Consider the following 13746-nt stretch of genomic DNA (forward strand, 5'->3'; position numbering starts at 1 on the left):
ACTTTGCAATTTTTGTAATTAACAGGTCATCTATGGCAATATATATGGTATATATGGTAACTTTGGTCATAATAACTTGTATATAAATGTATTACTTTTTTTTATATCTGTGTACATATTGTCCATGATTTTCTTGTGGATAGACCATATGGTTCAAGAGAAAATACCCAAATGAATGAAAAAATAATCGAATCAACAATGGCATTATTTTTAATTAACTATTGACTTTTTTCACAACTGCCAGCAGTTTGGCGCAAAAACATTTAAAACAAAGAAATATTCACATAGTAAAATAAATAAACGTGTGTAAAAAACATAAAATATTGAAACCCTCATATTAAACAATGGCATGAAATAGCATTAAAGACCTGGCATGTGAGATCGATAGGGAAAGGCATCATTGGCACGTGATATAAACTCCGCAAAAAAAGAAACATCCTCTCACTGTCAACTGCGTTTATTTTAAGCAAACTTAACATGTGTAAATATTTGTATGCACATAACAAGATTCAACAAGCTGCATGTAAGCTGCATCTCCTCCTCATGGACTGCACCAGATTTGCCAGTTCTTGCTGTGAGATGTTACCCCACTCTTCACCCTAGCCCTCACCCTCCAATCCAACAGGTCCCAGACGTGCTCAATGGGATTGAGATCCGGGCTCTTCGCTGGCCGTGGCAGAACACCGACATTCCTGTCTTGCAGGAAATCATGCACAGAACGAGCAGTATGGCTGGTGGCATTGTCATGCTGAAGGGTCATGTCAGGATGAGCCTGCAGGAAGGGTACCACATGAGGGAGGAGGATGTCTTCCCTGTAACGCACAGCGTTGAGATTGCCTGCAATGACAACAAGCTCAGTCCGATGATGCTGTGACACACCGCCCCAGACCATGACGGACCCTCCACCTCCAGATCGATCCCGCTCCAGAGTACAGGCCTCTGGAACGCTCATTCCTTCGACGATAAACTCGAATCCGACCATCACCCCTGGTGTGACAAAACCGCGACTCGTCAGTGAAGAGCACTTTTTGCCAGTCCTGTCTGGTATAGCAACGGTGGGTTTGTGCCCATAGGCAATGCTGTTGCCGGTGATGTCTGGTGAGGACCTGCCTTACAACAAGCCTACAAGCCCTCAGTCCAGCCTCTCTCAGCCTATTGCGGACAGTCTGAACACTGATGGAGGGATTGTGCATTCCTGGTGTAACTCGGGCAGTTGTTGTTGCCGTCCTGGACCTGTCCCACAGGTGTGATGTTCGGATGTACCGATCCTGTGCAGGTGTTGTTACACATGGTCTGCCACTGCGAGGACGATCAGATGTCAATCCTGTCTCCCTGTAGCGCTGTCTTAGGCGTCTCACAGTATGGACATTGCAATTTATTGCCCTGGCCACATCTGCAGTCCTCATGCCTCCTTGCAGCATGCCTAAGGCACGTTCACACAGATGAGTAGGGACCCTGGGCATCTTTCTTTTTGTGTTTTTCAGAGTCAGTAGAAAGGCCTCTTTAGTGTCCTAAGTTTTCATAACTGTGACCTTAATTGACTACCGTCTGTAAGCTGTTAGTGTCTTAACGACCGTTCCACAGGTGCATGTTCATTAATTGCTTATGGTTCATTGACCAAGCATGGGAAACAGTGTTTAAACCCTTTACAATGAAGATATGTGAAGTTATTTGGATTTTTATTAATTATCTTTAAAAAACAGGGTCCTGAAAATCACAATTTATTGTTTAGGCTAGATCTAGCCTGGGGTAAGATGTATTCAACTCTTTTCCACCACTAATTTACTACAAGAATAAAAACAGAAGCATTTCCAGTGTTGAAAAAGGACCCAGTAGGGTGCGTAAATTACCGGTAACTTTGCAACCCTAATCACGATATTTAGGTGCCGATACGATATGTATTGCAATTCTCACGATTCTATATGAATTGCGATTTGATGTTCCAAACATATTGTTCACCATATGTCTGCTGCAGAGAGACAAGAGAGAGCATGAGAAAACAAGTTCTGATCAGTCATGGAAATATGTCACATGCTTCAAGATGGCCACCATTTTTCCTGTACCCAAGAAGGCAAAGATAACTGAATTAAATGACTACCGCCCAATAGCACTCACTTCTGTCATCATGCAGTGCTTTGAGAGACTAGTCAAGGATCATAACACCTCCACCATACCGGTCACCCTAGACCCAATTCAGTTTGCATACCGCCCCAACAGGTCCACAGACGATGCAATCACCATCACACTGCACACTGCCCTATCCCAACTGGTCAAGAGGAATACCTATGTAAGAATCCTGTTCATTGACTACAGCTCAGCATTCAACACCATAGTACCCTCCCAGCTCATCATCAAGCTGGAGGCCCTGGGTCTCAACCCCGCCCTGTGCAATTGGGTCCTGGACTTTGACGGGCCGCCCCCAGGTGGTGAAGGTAGGAAACAACATCTTCACTTCGCTGACCCTCAACACTGGGGCCCCACAAGGGGGCGTGCTCAGCTCCCTCCTGTACTCCCTGTTCACCCATGACTGCGTGGCCATGCACGCCTCCAACACAATCATCAAGAGTGCAGACGACACAACAGTAGTGGGCTTGATTACCAACAACGACGAGACAGCCTACATGGAGGAGGTGAGGGCACTCGGAGTGTGGTGTCAGGAAAACAACCTCTCACTGAACGTCAACACAACAAAGGAGATGATCGTGGACTTCGGGAAACAGCAGAGGGAGCACCCCCCTATCCACATCGTCAGGACAGCAGTGGAGAAGGTGGAAAGTTTAAAGTTCCTCGGCGTACACATCACAGACAAACTGAAATGGTCCACCCACACAGAGAGTGTGGTGAAGAAGGCGCAACAGCGCCTCTTCAACCTCAGGAGGCTGAAGAAATTTGGCTTGTCACTTGGGCTGGGCGATATGGCCAAAATATTAAATCACGGTATTTAGACTGTATTTTTTGTTTTTGAATAATAAAAGTTCTACATTAGCTTTATGAGTAGTGAGTGATCCTAGGGTGGCAACACATACATTCTAAGTGATTTCAATGAGTCTTTCTCCATTCGGATTGTTTTATACTGTTCAATTCAACTTCAACCAAAACAAATTTCAGCACTTATCATGTCTGCATTTCCTGCACTTAATTGCAGAGGTGGAAAAAGTACCCAATTATCATACTTGAGTAAAAGTAAAGATACATTAATAGAACATTTCTCAAGTAAAAGTGAAAGTTACCCAGTAAAATACTACTTGAGTAAAAGTCTAAAGGTATTTGGTTTTAAATACACTTAAGTATCAAAAGTAAATGTAATTGATCAAATGTACTTAAGTATCAAAAGAAAAAGTATAAATAATTTCAAATTCCTTATAGTAAGCAAACCAGATGGCAACATTTCCTTCTTTTTTATTTCATAATTTACAAACAAAGCATTTGTGTTTAGTGAGTCCTCCAGATCAGAGGCAGGCCGGAGAGGGAGCACACGTGACAACTTATTTTTAACCAAATGTTGCAATTGCGATTTGACTTGAGAATTAGAGAAAAACTGTTGGAATCATGGAAATAGAATGACTATTTTAATGTTATAGTTAGAATATAAAGTTGGCACTTTGAATACAGTGTTGTTTGAGATGAAAACAAATTAAAATGCCAGGGAGTTGTTATTGTGCCATAGTAGGAACTAAAGTGTTGATATGTGTTTCCTAGGGGACCCTATTAGCTTTGACTACATTGCTTGTTTTCTCTTAGCTACTTCATGTAGCTAACATATTCCTCTTTGATTTAGAAGATACTGTTGCAAAAACAACATGCTGATTTAGGTCTACGCCATCACTACTATTATCAGGCTGTATTAGCTAGCTACGTTTGCTCTTACTCAGTACATTTATTAGCGGCTAACAATTAGCATCTCAAGATTTAGGACAACTTGCTAAGAAAATACAAACAGCTGTTTGCTATTGTAAGAAACACAAACTAATAGTGTCATTATAGAACGCTAGTGGATTTATATTAAGAAGCAAAGTGAAAACAGCATTGTTGCATGTGCTGCATTGACCATGCAGACTGAATGCAAATGTCTCGTGGTTGAGGAACATCAAATGTGCTCCTTGAGTGACGGGGCGTGGCTAGGTCTGTGTGGAAAGTGGCACGGTGAGAAAGAGCAGAGAGATGACTCGAGTGGCGAAGTAAACTATAAAAATTGACATTACACATGGCGTATTACATTTAACAAACAAATCATTCAAATACCGGTATAGAAGGTAAAGTAAAAACCCGAACCCGTCCCTATATCAATACCGATATATAATAAAATACGGTATACTGCCCAGCCCTACTTGTCACCTAAAACCCTGACAAACTTTTACAGATGCACAATCGAGAGCATCCTGTATCACAGCCTGGTACGGCAACTGTACCACTCAATCGCAAGGCTCTCCAGAGGGTGGTGCGATCTGTACAACGCATCACCGGGGGCAAACTACCTACCCTCCATGACACCTACAGCACCCGATGTCACAGGAAGGCCAAAAAGACAATCACGGACAACAACCACCCGAGCCACTGCTTGTTCACACTGCTATCATCCAGAAAGCGAGGTCAGTACAGGTGTATCAAAGCTGGGACCGAGAGACTGAAAAACAGCTTCTATCTCAAGGCCATCAGACTGCTAAACAGCAATCACTAACTCAGAGAGGCTGCTGCCTACATTGAGACCCAATCACTGCCCACTTTAATAAATGGATCACTAGTCACTTTAAACAATGCGACTTTCGGCCATTGCTCATCCATATATTTATATGTACATATTCTCATTCACACCTTTAGATTTCTGTGTATTAGGTAGTTGTTGGGAAATTGTTAGATTACTTTTTAGATATTACTGTCGGAACTAGAAACACAAGCATTTCACTACACTCGCATTAACATCTGCAAACGATGTGTATGTGACCAATAAAATTTGATTTGATTATTCACTAAATTGATGGTTTATATTTAGGACAATGTTTTACAGCTTCGTCATTATATATATATTTATATATGATATGTATATATACAGTACCAGTCAAAAGTTTGGACACACCTACTCACTCATTTTTTACCATTTAGTGAGTAATAGTGAAGACATCAAAACTATGAAATAACACATATGGTATCATACAGTAACCACAAAAGTGTTAAACAAATCAAAATATATTTTATATTTGAGATTCTTCAAAGTAGCCACCCTTTGCCTTGATGACAGCTTTTGTCCGGTAACTTTGGTAAATTGAAATGCATTCCAGGTGACAACCCCATGAAGCTGGTTGAGAGAATGCCAAAAGTGGGCAAAGCTGTCATCAAGGCAAAGTGTGGCTACTTATTTTATTATTTTATATACTGTATTTTGCATGAGGGCCAGAGATAATTACAGACACCTGTGATAATCCAAAGTACCCAAAAGGGCCACTAGATGTTTTGCGATAAATTACATAAAATCCTTGAAAGTTACTACAATTGTGGTAGTTTACTGGTACACTTCTAAAGTTTCCAGTAATATACCCTCCCTTTGCAACCCAAATCGTGATAATATTGTAGCGTGAGGTTCCTGGCAATTCCCAGCCCTACAATCTAGCCTACTGAAATACTTTATCCATGGATTTCACTATGGAAACAATATCCGTGCACCACGGAACTATCAAATTGAGGATTTAATCAAAGGGCTATATAAAGTTAGGCATGCTCTCTGCACTCTGTAGAAAGGCCTTAATAACCAGAGCAGAGTTGGAGCATCAGTCAGACATGAGTAAACAACTCTTGACACAGTCTGGCTGCTGCTCAGGAAGCTCCAGCCCAGCCAGCTCCCAGCCAGCTCACCTCCCAGTCACTGGGCTCAGCCCACAGAGCAGCAGACCTCCATTCCAGAGTCAGACCAGTCAGACTGAGCCTGCAGGCTTCAGCCAGCCTTTAGATGGGACCCATTCAGCAAGGCATATGGCCCCTGGAGTACCTGACATTAACACCAGAACACCTGCCAAATTTAGTAAACAGCACATGGTGCAGGTGAATCTGTCACTCACCCACATTGGCAGGTACAGTTCTGAGAGTCTAATTGAGGACTAGGCCCAATGCAGACTAGAAGAATTTGAGTTTTTGGAAGAAGAGAGGGGTAGAAAAGGGTACAGCAGGAAAGGGAGATTTGGAGGGTCATTGGAAATCATATGTACTTACCACTGTTGCACCTCTTTCTCTGTAACTGTAAGAAAAAAGGAGAGTTTTTAGCAAGAGAGAATAAAGTTATGTACCATGTCTCAGACCATTTAGATGACTTGGAAAAATCCACTGTCAGTTGAAAATCATAGATTCCCATGACTGCATAGGACTGGACTGTAACAAAAATAATCTAATTATGATTGCACTGAGCATTTTGGGGTTTCTTATCATCAATTTGCACCCACCCTGAGGAATAATGTGTAATTATTTTTGTTGTTTAATGTATAATTGAATTCAGTAATTTGGTGTTTAATGTGTAATTTAATTCAGTACTTCTGTTGTTTAATGTGTAATGGAATTCAGTATTTTTGTTGTTTACAAACTGAATGATTCATCACACCTGAAGCTATGGAATTCACTAATCTGCTACATTTCTCCCAAGGACTTCCACATTATTATAATTCAAAGGTCAATTTAGCAGATTCATGGACAGAGGGAGAGAGAGAGACAGAGAGAGGTTAGCAGGAGGAAAGTGAGTAGCTTGGGGAGCAAGATGTATTTTCATGCCCACAAACAGCGTTAGTATCAACCACTCCCTCGTGGTTCTCCCTCCAGCCTCCAAAGTAACCAAAGCCATTTTCACCATCTGAACAATGAGGCATACTTTCTAAAACAAGGGTGGAAAAATCTATGGCTGTAGGTAACCTGGTAGACCTGTGAGGGCGTTTTGAACGTACACTGCTCATAGCCTCAGGACAGACATGGGGGATTCTCTAAACCGACAGGATGCTTCTTAATAAGGCACCACAAACAACATAATGAACTAGATGTTCATGGGCTAGATTTTGCTGTTCCCACTGCCACAGGTCATACTGACACATGGATATGGTGGTGCGGTACTGTTGCCTCGGTAATGACTGTTCTAATGTTGTAGTCCCCATAATCTTAGTTAGATAAAAAAGTTAATATATAGAATCATTCAAGACCTTATCCAGTCTTTGGAGGGAATAATTCATGGATTTGAATAGTCACAACTATCATATTACCTGAACCTTACACAGTGAGGGCTCTATTTTAACAAAACAAATGCAATGGTAAATCTAAGCACTGGCGATAGTGCTATAGGTCGGGGGGTGGGCGAGAAATATTTTTCTATTTTCACAGCCTTCATTATCAGCGCAATAGCTGGCGGTAGCGCGAAATGGTTGGGTTTTGAGGAGAAAAAAATAGGCTTGTATGTGTGAGGCAGGTTCTCAATAAGCAAAATATACACTACATAACCAAAAGTATGCAGACACCTGCTAGTTAAACATCTCATTCCAAAATCATTGGCATTAATATGGAGTTGGTCCCCCTTTGCTGCTATAACAGCCTCCACTCTTCTGGGAAGGCTTCCCAAAAGATGTTGGAACATTGCTGTGGGGACTTACTTTCATTCAGCCACAACAGCATTAGTGAGGTCGGGCACTGATGTTGGGCGATTAGGCGTTCCAATTCATCTCAAAGCCTGAACCATGAAAAACAGCCCCAGACCATTATTCCTCCTCCACCAAACTTTACAGATGGCAATATGCATTGGGGCAGGTAGAGTTTGGCATCCGCCAAACCCAGATTCTTCCGTTGAACTGCCAGATGGTGAAGAGTGATTCATCACTCCAGAGAACGTGTTTCCACTGCTCCAGAGTCCAATGGCGGTGAGCTTTACACCACTCCAGCCGACGCTTGGCATTGCGCATGGTGATCTTAGGCTTGTGTGAGGCTGCTTGGCAATGGAAACCCATTTCATGAAGCTCCTGATGAACAGTTCTTGTGATGATGTTGCTCCCAGAGGCAGTTTGGAACTTCATTGTGAGTGTTACAATCGAGGACAGACGATTTCTACATGCTACGCGCTTCAGCACTCGGTGGTCCTGTTCTGTGAGCTTGTGTGGCCTATCACTTCGCGGCTGAGCCCTTGTTGCTCTTAGAGGTTTCCACTTCACAATAACAGCACTTACAGTTGACCGGGGCAGCTCTAGCAGGGCAGACATTTGATGAACTGACTTGATGGACAGGTGGCATCCTATCACGGTGCCACGTTGAATGTCACTGAGCTCTTCAGTAAGGCCATTCTACTGCCAATGTTTGTCTATGGCGATTGCATGGCTGTGTGCTCGATTTTATACACCTGTCAGCAATGGGAGTGGCTGAAATAGCCAAATCCAATCATTTTAAGGGCTGTCCACTTACTTTTGTCCATGTAGTGTATATAATGTATAAAGACGAAGCTGTAAAACATTGTCCTAAATATAAACCATAAATTTAGTGAATACCATTGTTTAATATGAGGGTTTCAACATTATATTTATTTTACACACGTTTATTTATTTTACTATGTGAATATGTCTTTGTTGTAAAGCGCCAAACTGCTGGCAGTTGTGAAAAAAGTCAATAGAACAGTTGCAGAGTTAACTGAAAATAATGCCATTGTTGGTTAGATGCTGTTTAAATTAATTATGCTATTTTCTCTTGAACCATATGGTCTATCCGCTAGAAACACATGGACAATATGGACACAGATATAAACAATGAAAACTATATATGAATAAAACATTTCTAAGTTATTCATGTATAAATTATACATTTTGTATATATAGTGTAGCCTAGGCCTGACGTTGATACTGAATTATAGGACTGAATAATTGAAATACGTTTGGAGGAGAGCGTCTTTGGTAACCAAATGAGTGGCGCTCTTTGTGAATGGGGATGGATACAAGCCGCATGGAGTATGCACTGCAGGTAAGCCTATGTGAATTGTGAGTACTGCAAAATCCTCATGAGTAGACAACCATTTAGAAAGCTTTTATGGATCTAAGCTACTTGGTGAATGCAATGCCAGGATAAGAGAGACCCCAGATGCATTGCTGTTGAACCAGCTTTCCTTAAACTAAGGTAAGGGTAGCTTACTAAGGACTTGTATTTTAATGAAACGAAACGGAAAACAAGCAATTGTTACAGGAAAATAACTGAAATGTTTCCAAATACAAGTGTCACCTGATTTATCTCATTTCGTTCCATGATGTCTCGTTCCATGATGGACATATAGCCTACAGTACATGGAGTTTTTTTACGCTAATCCAAGATAATAACAGGCGCTGGATAAAATAATGTAAAGCATCCATAGATAAAAAGGGGATGTCCCCTCACTGTTTTGCTCTTGATCTTTTAATAAAGTTCTGTTGATTTTTCCCCAAAGCGGTCTAGAGACAAATCCTTTATCAATAGTTTTGACCACTTGGCGAATGCATTGGACAGGACAGAAAAACAGTCTTCATTGAGAGGAGGTCATATGCTTGGTTTTTAATCAAATTAAATGAAATATGTGCACTCTCTATTTCCATGTGCATATGGGCACTGTGTGACACGGCTGGATAGGCTGCGCTTCTTTTGTCAAAATCCATGTCATAACCAACCACCTTAACGCTAAGACCAACTTTCAGTCTTAAATTTTGGCACTTTGGCGCATGTTTTTAAGGACACAGCCCCTCCAACCTCAGCGCAAGCAAGCTCATATAAGACAGGTAAATTACCAGTCCTGGTGCTAGGGTTTGAAAATAGAATAGTACCGGCTTTAACAGGTCAAAATTGCTAAAGAGCCCCGAATGTGCAAAGGTCATGTCCAGGAATCCCTGTAACTTTCAAGTATTTAGCCCATGTCAGTGACTGCCTGAATGTGAGTTCCAAGTGGAAAGGGATGATGAATAAACGAGAGTAGGTGTCAGCCTTTCCTCCTTCACGCTCAATCAAATATCCTTTGGGAAAAGAATGCCTCATTTTAAAGGCCAAAATATAAACTCTTTATTTTCCTCTTTCATTAACAGCAACCTAGACAGCGCCATTTCAATGCTAAGCAGTTCAAATAAAAACATTTTATTAGCATCTCACTGAATGTGCAGCAAATGGTAGGCTATTTATACAGTGCCTGGTGCAGTGCTGTTTTCAATGGCTCTTTCCTTGATAACAAGGTACTTTATCTAGGTAGATAAGTGACTTTGACAATGTTACAGACATTCCTGACTGTAATACTATGTTAAAGCCTACATCAGTGAAGCTGGGCTATATCCTAGGCCTGTGTGTGCCAGGCTTTCAGAAATAAGTGTGTATCTGGTGTAAAAGAACAGGAAATGAGTCTCAGCAGAGTCCAGAGATTAAGAAAGCATTTCTTTTGGGAGGAATTTGGAGAGCCTTCAACCAGCATGAGAGAAAATCATCATTAATTCTAACATCCAGACACTGTCTATGAGTCAGAGCTGCGTCATTGTGTCCATTACAGAAAGAATGGCCACATCCTGATAATAGTGAGATACAAGATATACCATAGATTGAAGACTATATATTTAGTACAAGACAAAACCTAGGTCTAGACCTTGTTCAGTGCTCTATATTTTGTAGTAGCTGGTCCGCTCTCAAAAAAGAGATTAAAGGTTAGTATTTAGTATTTATTTAATTAATGTGTATTATATAGTATATTTATATTATAGTATATATCCATTATTGACGTGTGAGTATATTACAGGAGCGCACACACGAACGCACCTGTCGCTCGTTACCCTAAACAAGTTCACAATATAGAAGCACACCTTCAGAGGAGACGCTGATGACACTGACGAAGGCTTAGGTCGAAATGTTTGTCTATCTACCGTGAAATAAATACTAAAAAGAAACCTTGAATCTTTTTTTTGAGTGTGGACCAGCTATGTAATAGAATTTTGTAATTCTATTACATTTTGGTCAACGCACCTGTTCTGAGAGCAGCGGTCACTAGATCTTCCATATTATGTAGTGACAGCTTACAGGAATATTGCAAGCAAGGGAAAAATGTAACTGTTATTATGGTCGCAGCCATAAGCCAGGCTATTAATTCTCTCCAACAGACTGGTTACAATATTGGTGTTATTTAATCACATATGGTGACTGACTGGTGCAGTTAGAATAAGTGCAGTATAGAGACATGTTCATCCCTGCTTCACTTTGCTTCGCTCAGCGATTCACAGGGAATCATCATGTGGCACATTCAGAAATGACAGAGTCGATCTTATGACTGTCAGGCCAGCCAAGCTACCATTAAAATGGCCTCAAAAGTCAATGGCATCAAATAATTGAGGCAATTCACAATGCCTGCGATTCAATCAAGTTTTATTACATAACTCAGTCAAAGGCAATGGGCAGTAATATAATCAGCCTATAAGGAGGGAGGAAAGCAGTGAGGCCAGGGCTAGCAGCTCAGCTCCCTTTGCCCTGCAGGGCCTGCTCACACACATCCAGCTTGCACTCTGTCAGTATCAACCTCTGAGCTGAGTCTGACGGCTAACAAAAACACCTATTACATCCTCAAGTCATTTGACAGGGCTTGCTCTTTCCACGTGATATCAGACCAGTCATTTGGAAAACCATTTAGGCGTGTTCAGTTTTAGGTACAGTAGGCTAAACTGTGGCCCCCTACATTAAAAGATGGGTATACTATGCCTTTAGGCATAACATGTTATATAAAATGCTTGTTACAGTGGCAAATTGCAATAGCTAATAGTGACAGAAGCCAAGCACAGGAAGCCTCTCTGCTTTCTGTCTTGCACAACCAAACCTGTAAGACTGGTATCATTATAGATAGGCCTCCAAACGAGCTTACAACACTCCTTCCGTGGCCTCCAACTGCTTTTAAATGCTAGTAACTAAGTGCATGCGCTTCAACCGATTGCTGCCCGCACCCTCCCGCCCGACTAGCATCACACCTCTGGACGGTTCTGACTTAGAATATGTCGACAACTACAAATACCTACGTGTCTGGTTAGACTGTAAACTGTCCTTCCAGACTCACATTAAACATCGCCAATCCAAAATTAAATCTAGAATCCGCTTCCTATTTCGCAACAAAGCCTCCTTCACTCATGCTGCCAAACATACCCTCGTAAAACTGACTATCCTACCGATCCTTGACTTCAACGATGTCATTTACAAAATAGCCTCCAACACTCTACTCAGCAAACTGGTTGTAGTCTATCACAGTTATCACAGTGCCATCCGTTTTGTCACCAAAGCCCCATATACTACCCACCCCTGCGACCTGTATGCTCTCGTTGGCTGGCCCTCACTACATATTCGTCGCCAAACCGACTGGCTCAAGGTCATCTAAGTCTTTGCTAGGTAAAGCCCCACCTTATCTCAGCTCACTGGTCACCATAGCAACACCCACCCGTAGCACACGCTCCAGCAGGTATATTTCACTGGTCATCCCCAAAGCCAAAACTTCCTTTGGCTGCCTTTCCTCCAGTTCTCTGCTGCCAATGACTGGAACAAATTGCAAAAATCTCGGAAGCTGGAGTCTGATATCTCCCTCTCTAACGTTAAGCATCAGCTGTCAGAGCAGCTTACCGATCACTGTACCTGTACACAGCCAATCTGTAAATAGCACACCCAACTACCTCGTCCCCATATTATTACTTACCCTCTTGCTCTTTTGCACCCCAGTATCTCTACTTGCACATCATCATCTGCACATCTATCACTCCAGTGTTAATGCTAAATTGTAATTATTTTCGCCTCTGTGGCCTATTTATTGCCTTACCTCCCTACTCTTCCACATTTGCACACAATGTACATAGATTTTTCTATTGTTTTATTGACTGTATGTTTGTTTATGTGTAACTCTGTGTTGTTGTTTTTGTCCTACTGCTTTGCTTTATCTTGGCCAAGTCGCAGTTGTAAATGAGAACTTGTTCTCAACTGGCCTACCTGGTTAAATAAAGCTGAAATAAAATCAAATAAAAATTACTTTGAAGTATCAAAAGAGAATGTCTCAAATTTGGCATTGGATCAAACTGAGGTTGGCAATAAGAGTGAAAAAGTTGCTTATGAGATTTACTTGACTGGCTGTCAAAGTACCTTGGATGCAAAATAAAAAAAATCTGCAGAACAGCATCCCTAAATTTAGCTAATGCACAGACGGTGCTCCTCCTCTAAGTTGGGTGTGTGCCTTGGACATGATAGGAGTGTAAGCCAGCTTCTTTTAATATTTTAGTATGGCACTGAAAGCAGGCCTACAACATCCTGAGCTCAAAATTGATCACTGAAAACATCTTCCTATGGGAAAGGAAGAAAGTCCCTGCCCATTTTCTGAAAACATCTGAAACCCTACCTCTTCAAAGAGTATCTTAAATAATCCCACAACACCTCCCTCCGCATCACCCCCCCCCCCCAAAAAAAAATTTGAAGAATTTTGTGAACCAACATTCGCACTTGATTTCCCCCCTCCCTTCCTAGCTCTGACTTTGCTGATAGCTACTTTATTGAAGAAAAATGTACTTACTATGACTGTGATATGTGGTTGTCCCACCTAGCTATCTTAAGATGACTGCACTAACTGTAAGTCGCTCTGGATAAGAGTGTCTGCGAAATGACTCAAATGTATGTAAATGCTATAAGTCAGAGGAAGGATATTTAAGCTTCTCAACAGGATAGGGAGAAGAGGGACCAGAAAGAGGAGGGAAGGAGACATAATGAGGAGAGAAATGATAAGGGGTCTAAGTT

At 41.5% G+C, this 13746-nt stretch overlaps 1 protein-coding gene across 1 annotated transcript in view; it reads right to left on the minus strand.

Moving 5' to 3' along the window:
- The window catches only part of LOC139576859 (neuronal calcium sensor 1-like), a 28498-nt gene that overhangs the window by 13105 nt on the left and 1647 nt on the right, over positions 1-13746 (minus strand). Inside the window, exon 2 of the mRNA XM_071403403.1 lies at positions 6202-6226. Within this exon, the coding sequence (XP_071259504.1) occupies positions 6202-6226 (25 nt within the window). The remainder of the gene's footprint in view (positions 1-6201; positions 6227-13746) is intronic.

This window comes from Salvelinus alpinus, chromosome 5 (genome assembly GCF_045679555.1).
Source record: "Salvelinus alpinus chromosome 5, SLU_Salpinus.1, whole genome shotgun sequence".
Classification (NCBI taxonomy): Eukaryota; Metazoa; Chordata; class Actinopteri; order Salmoniformes; family Salmonidae; genus Salvelinus; species Salvelinus alpinus.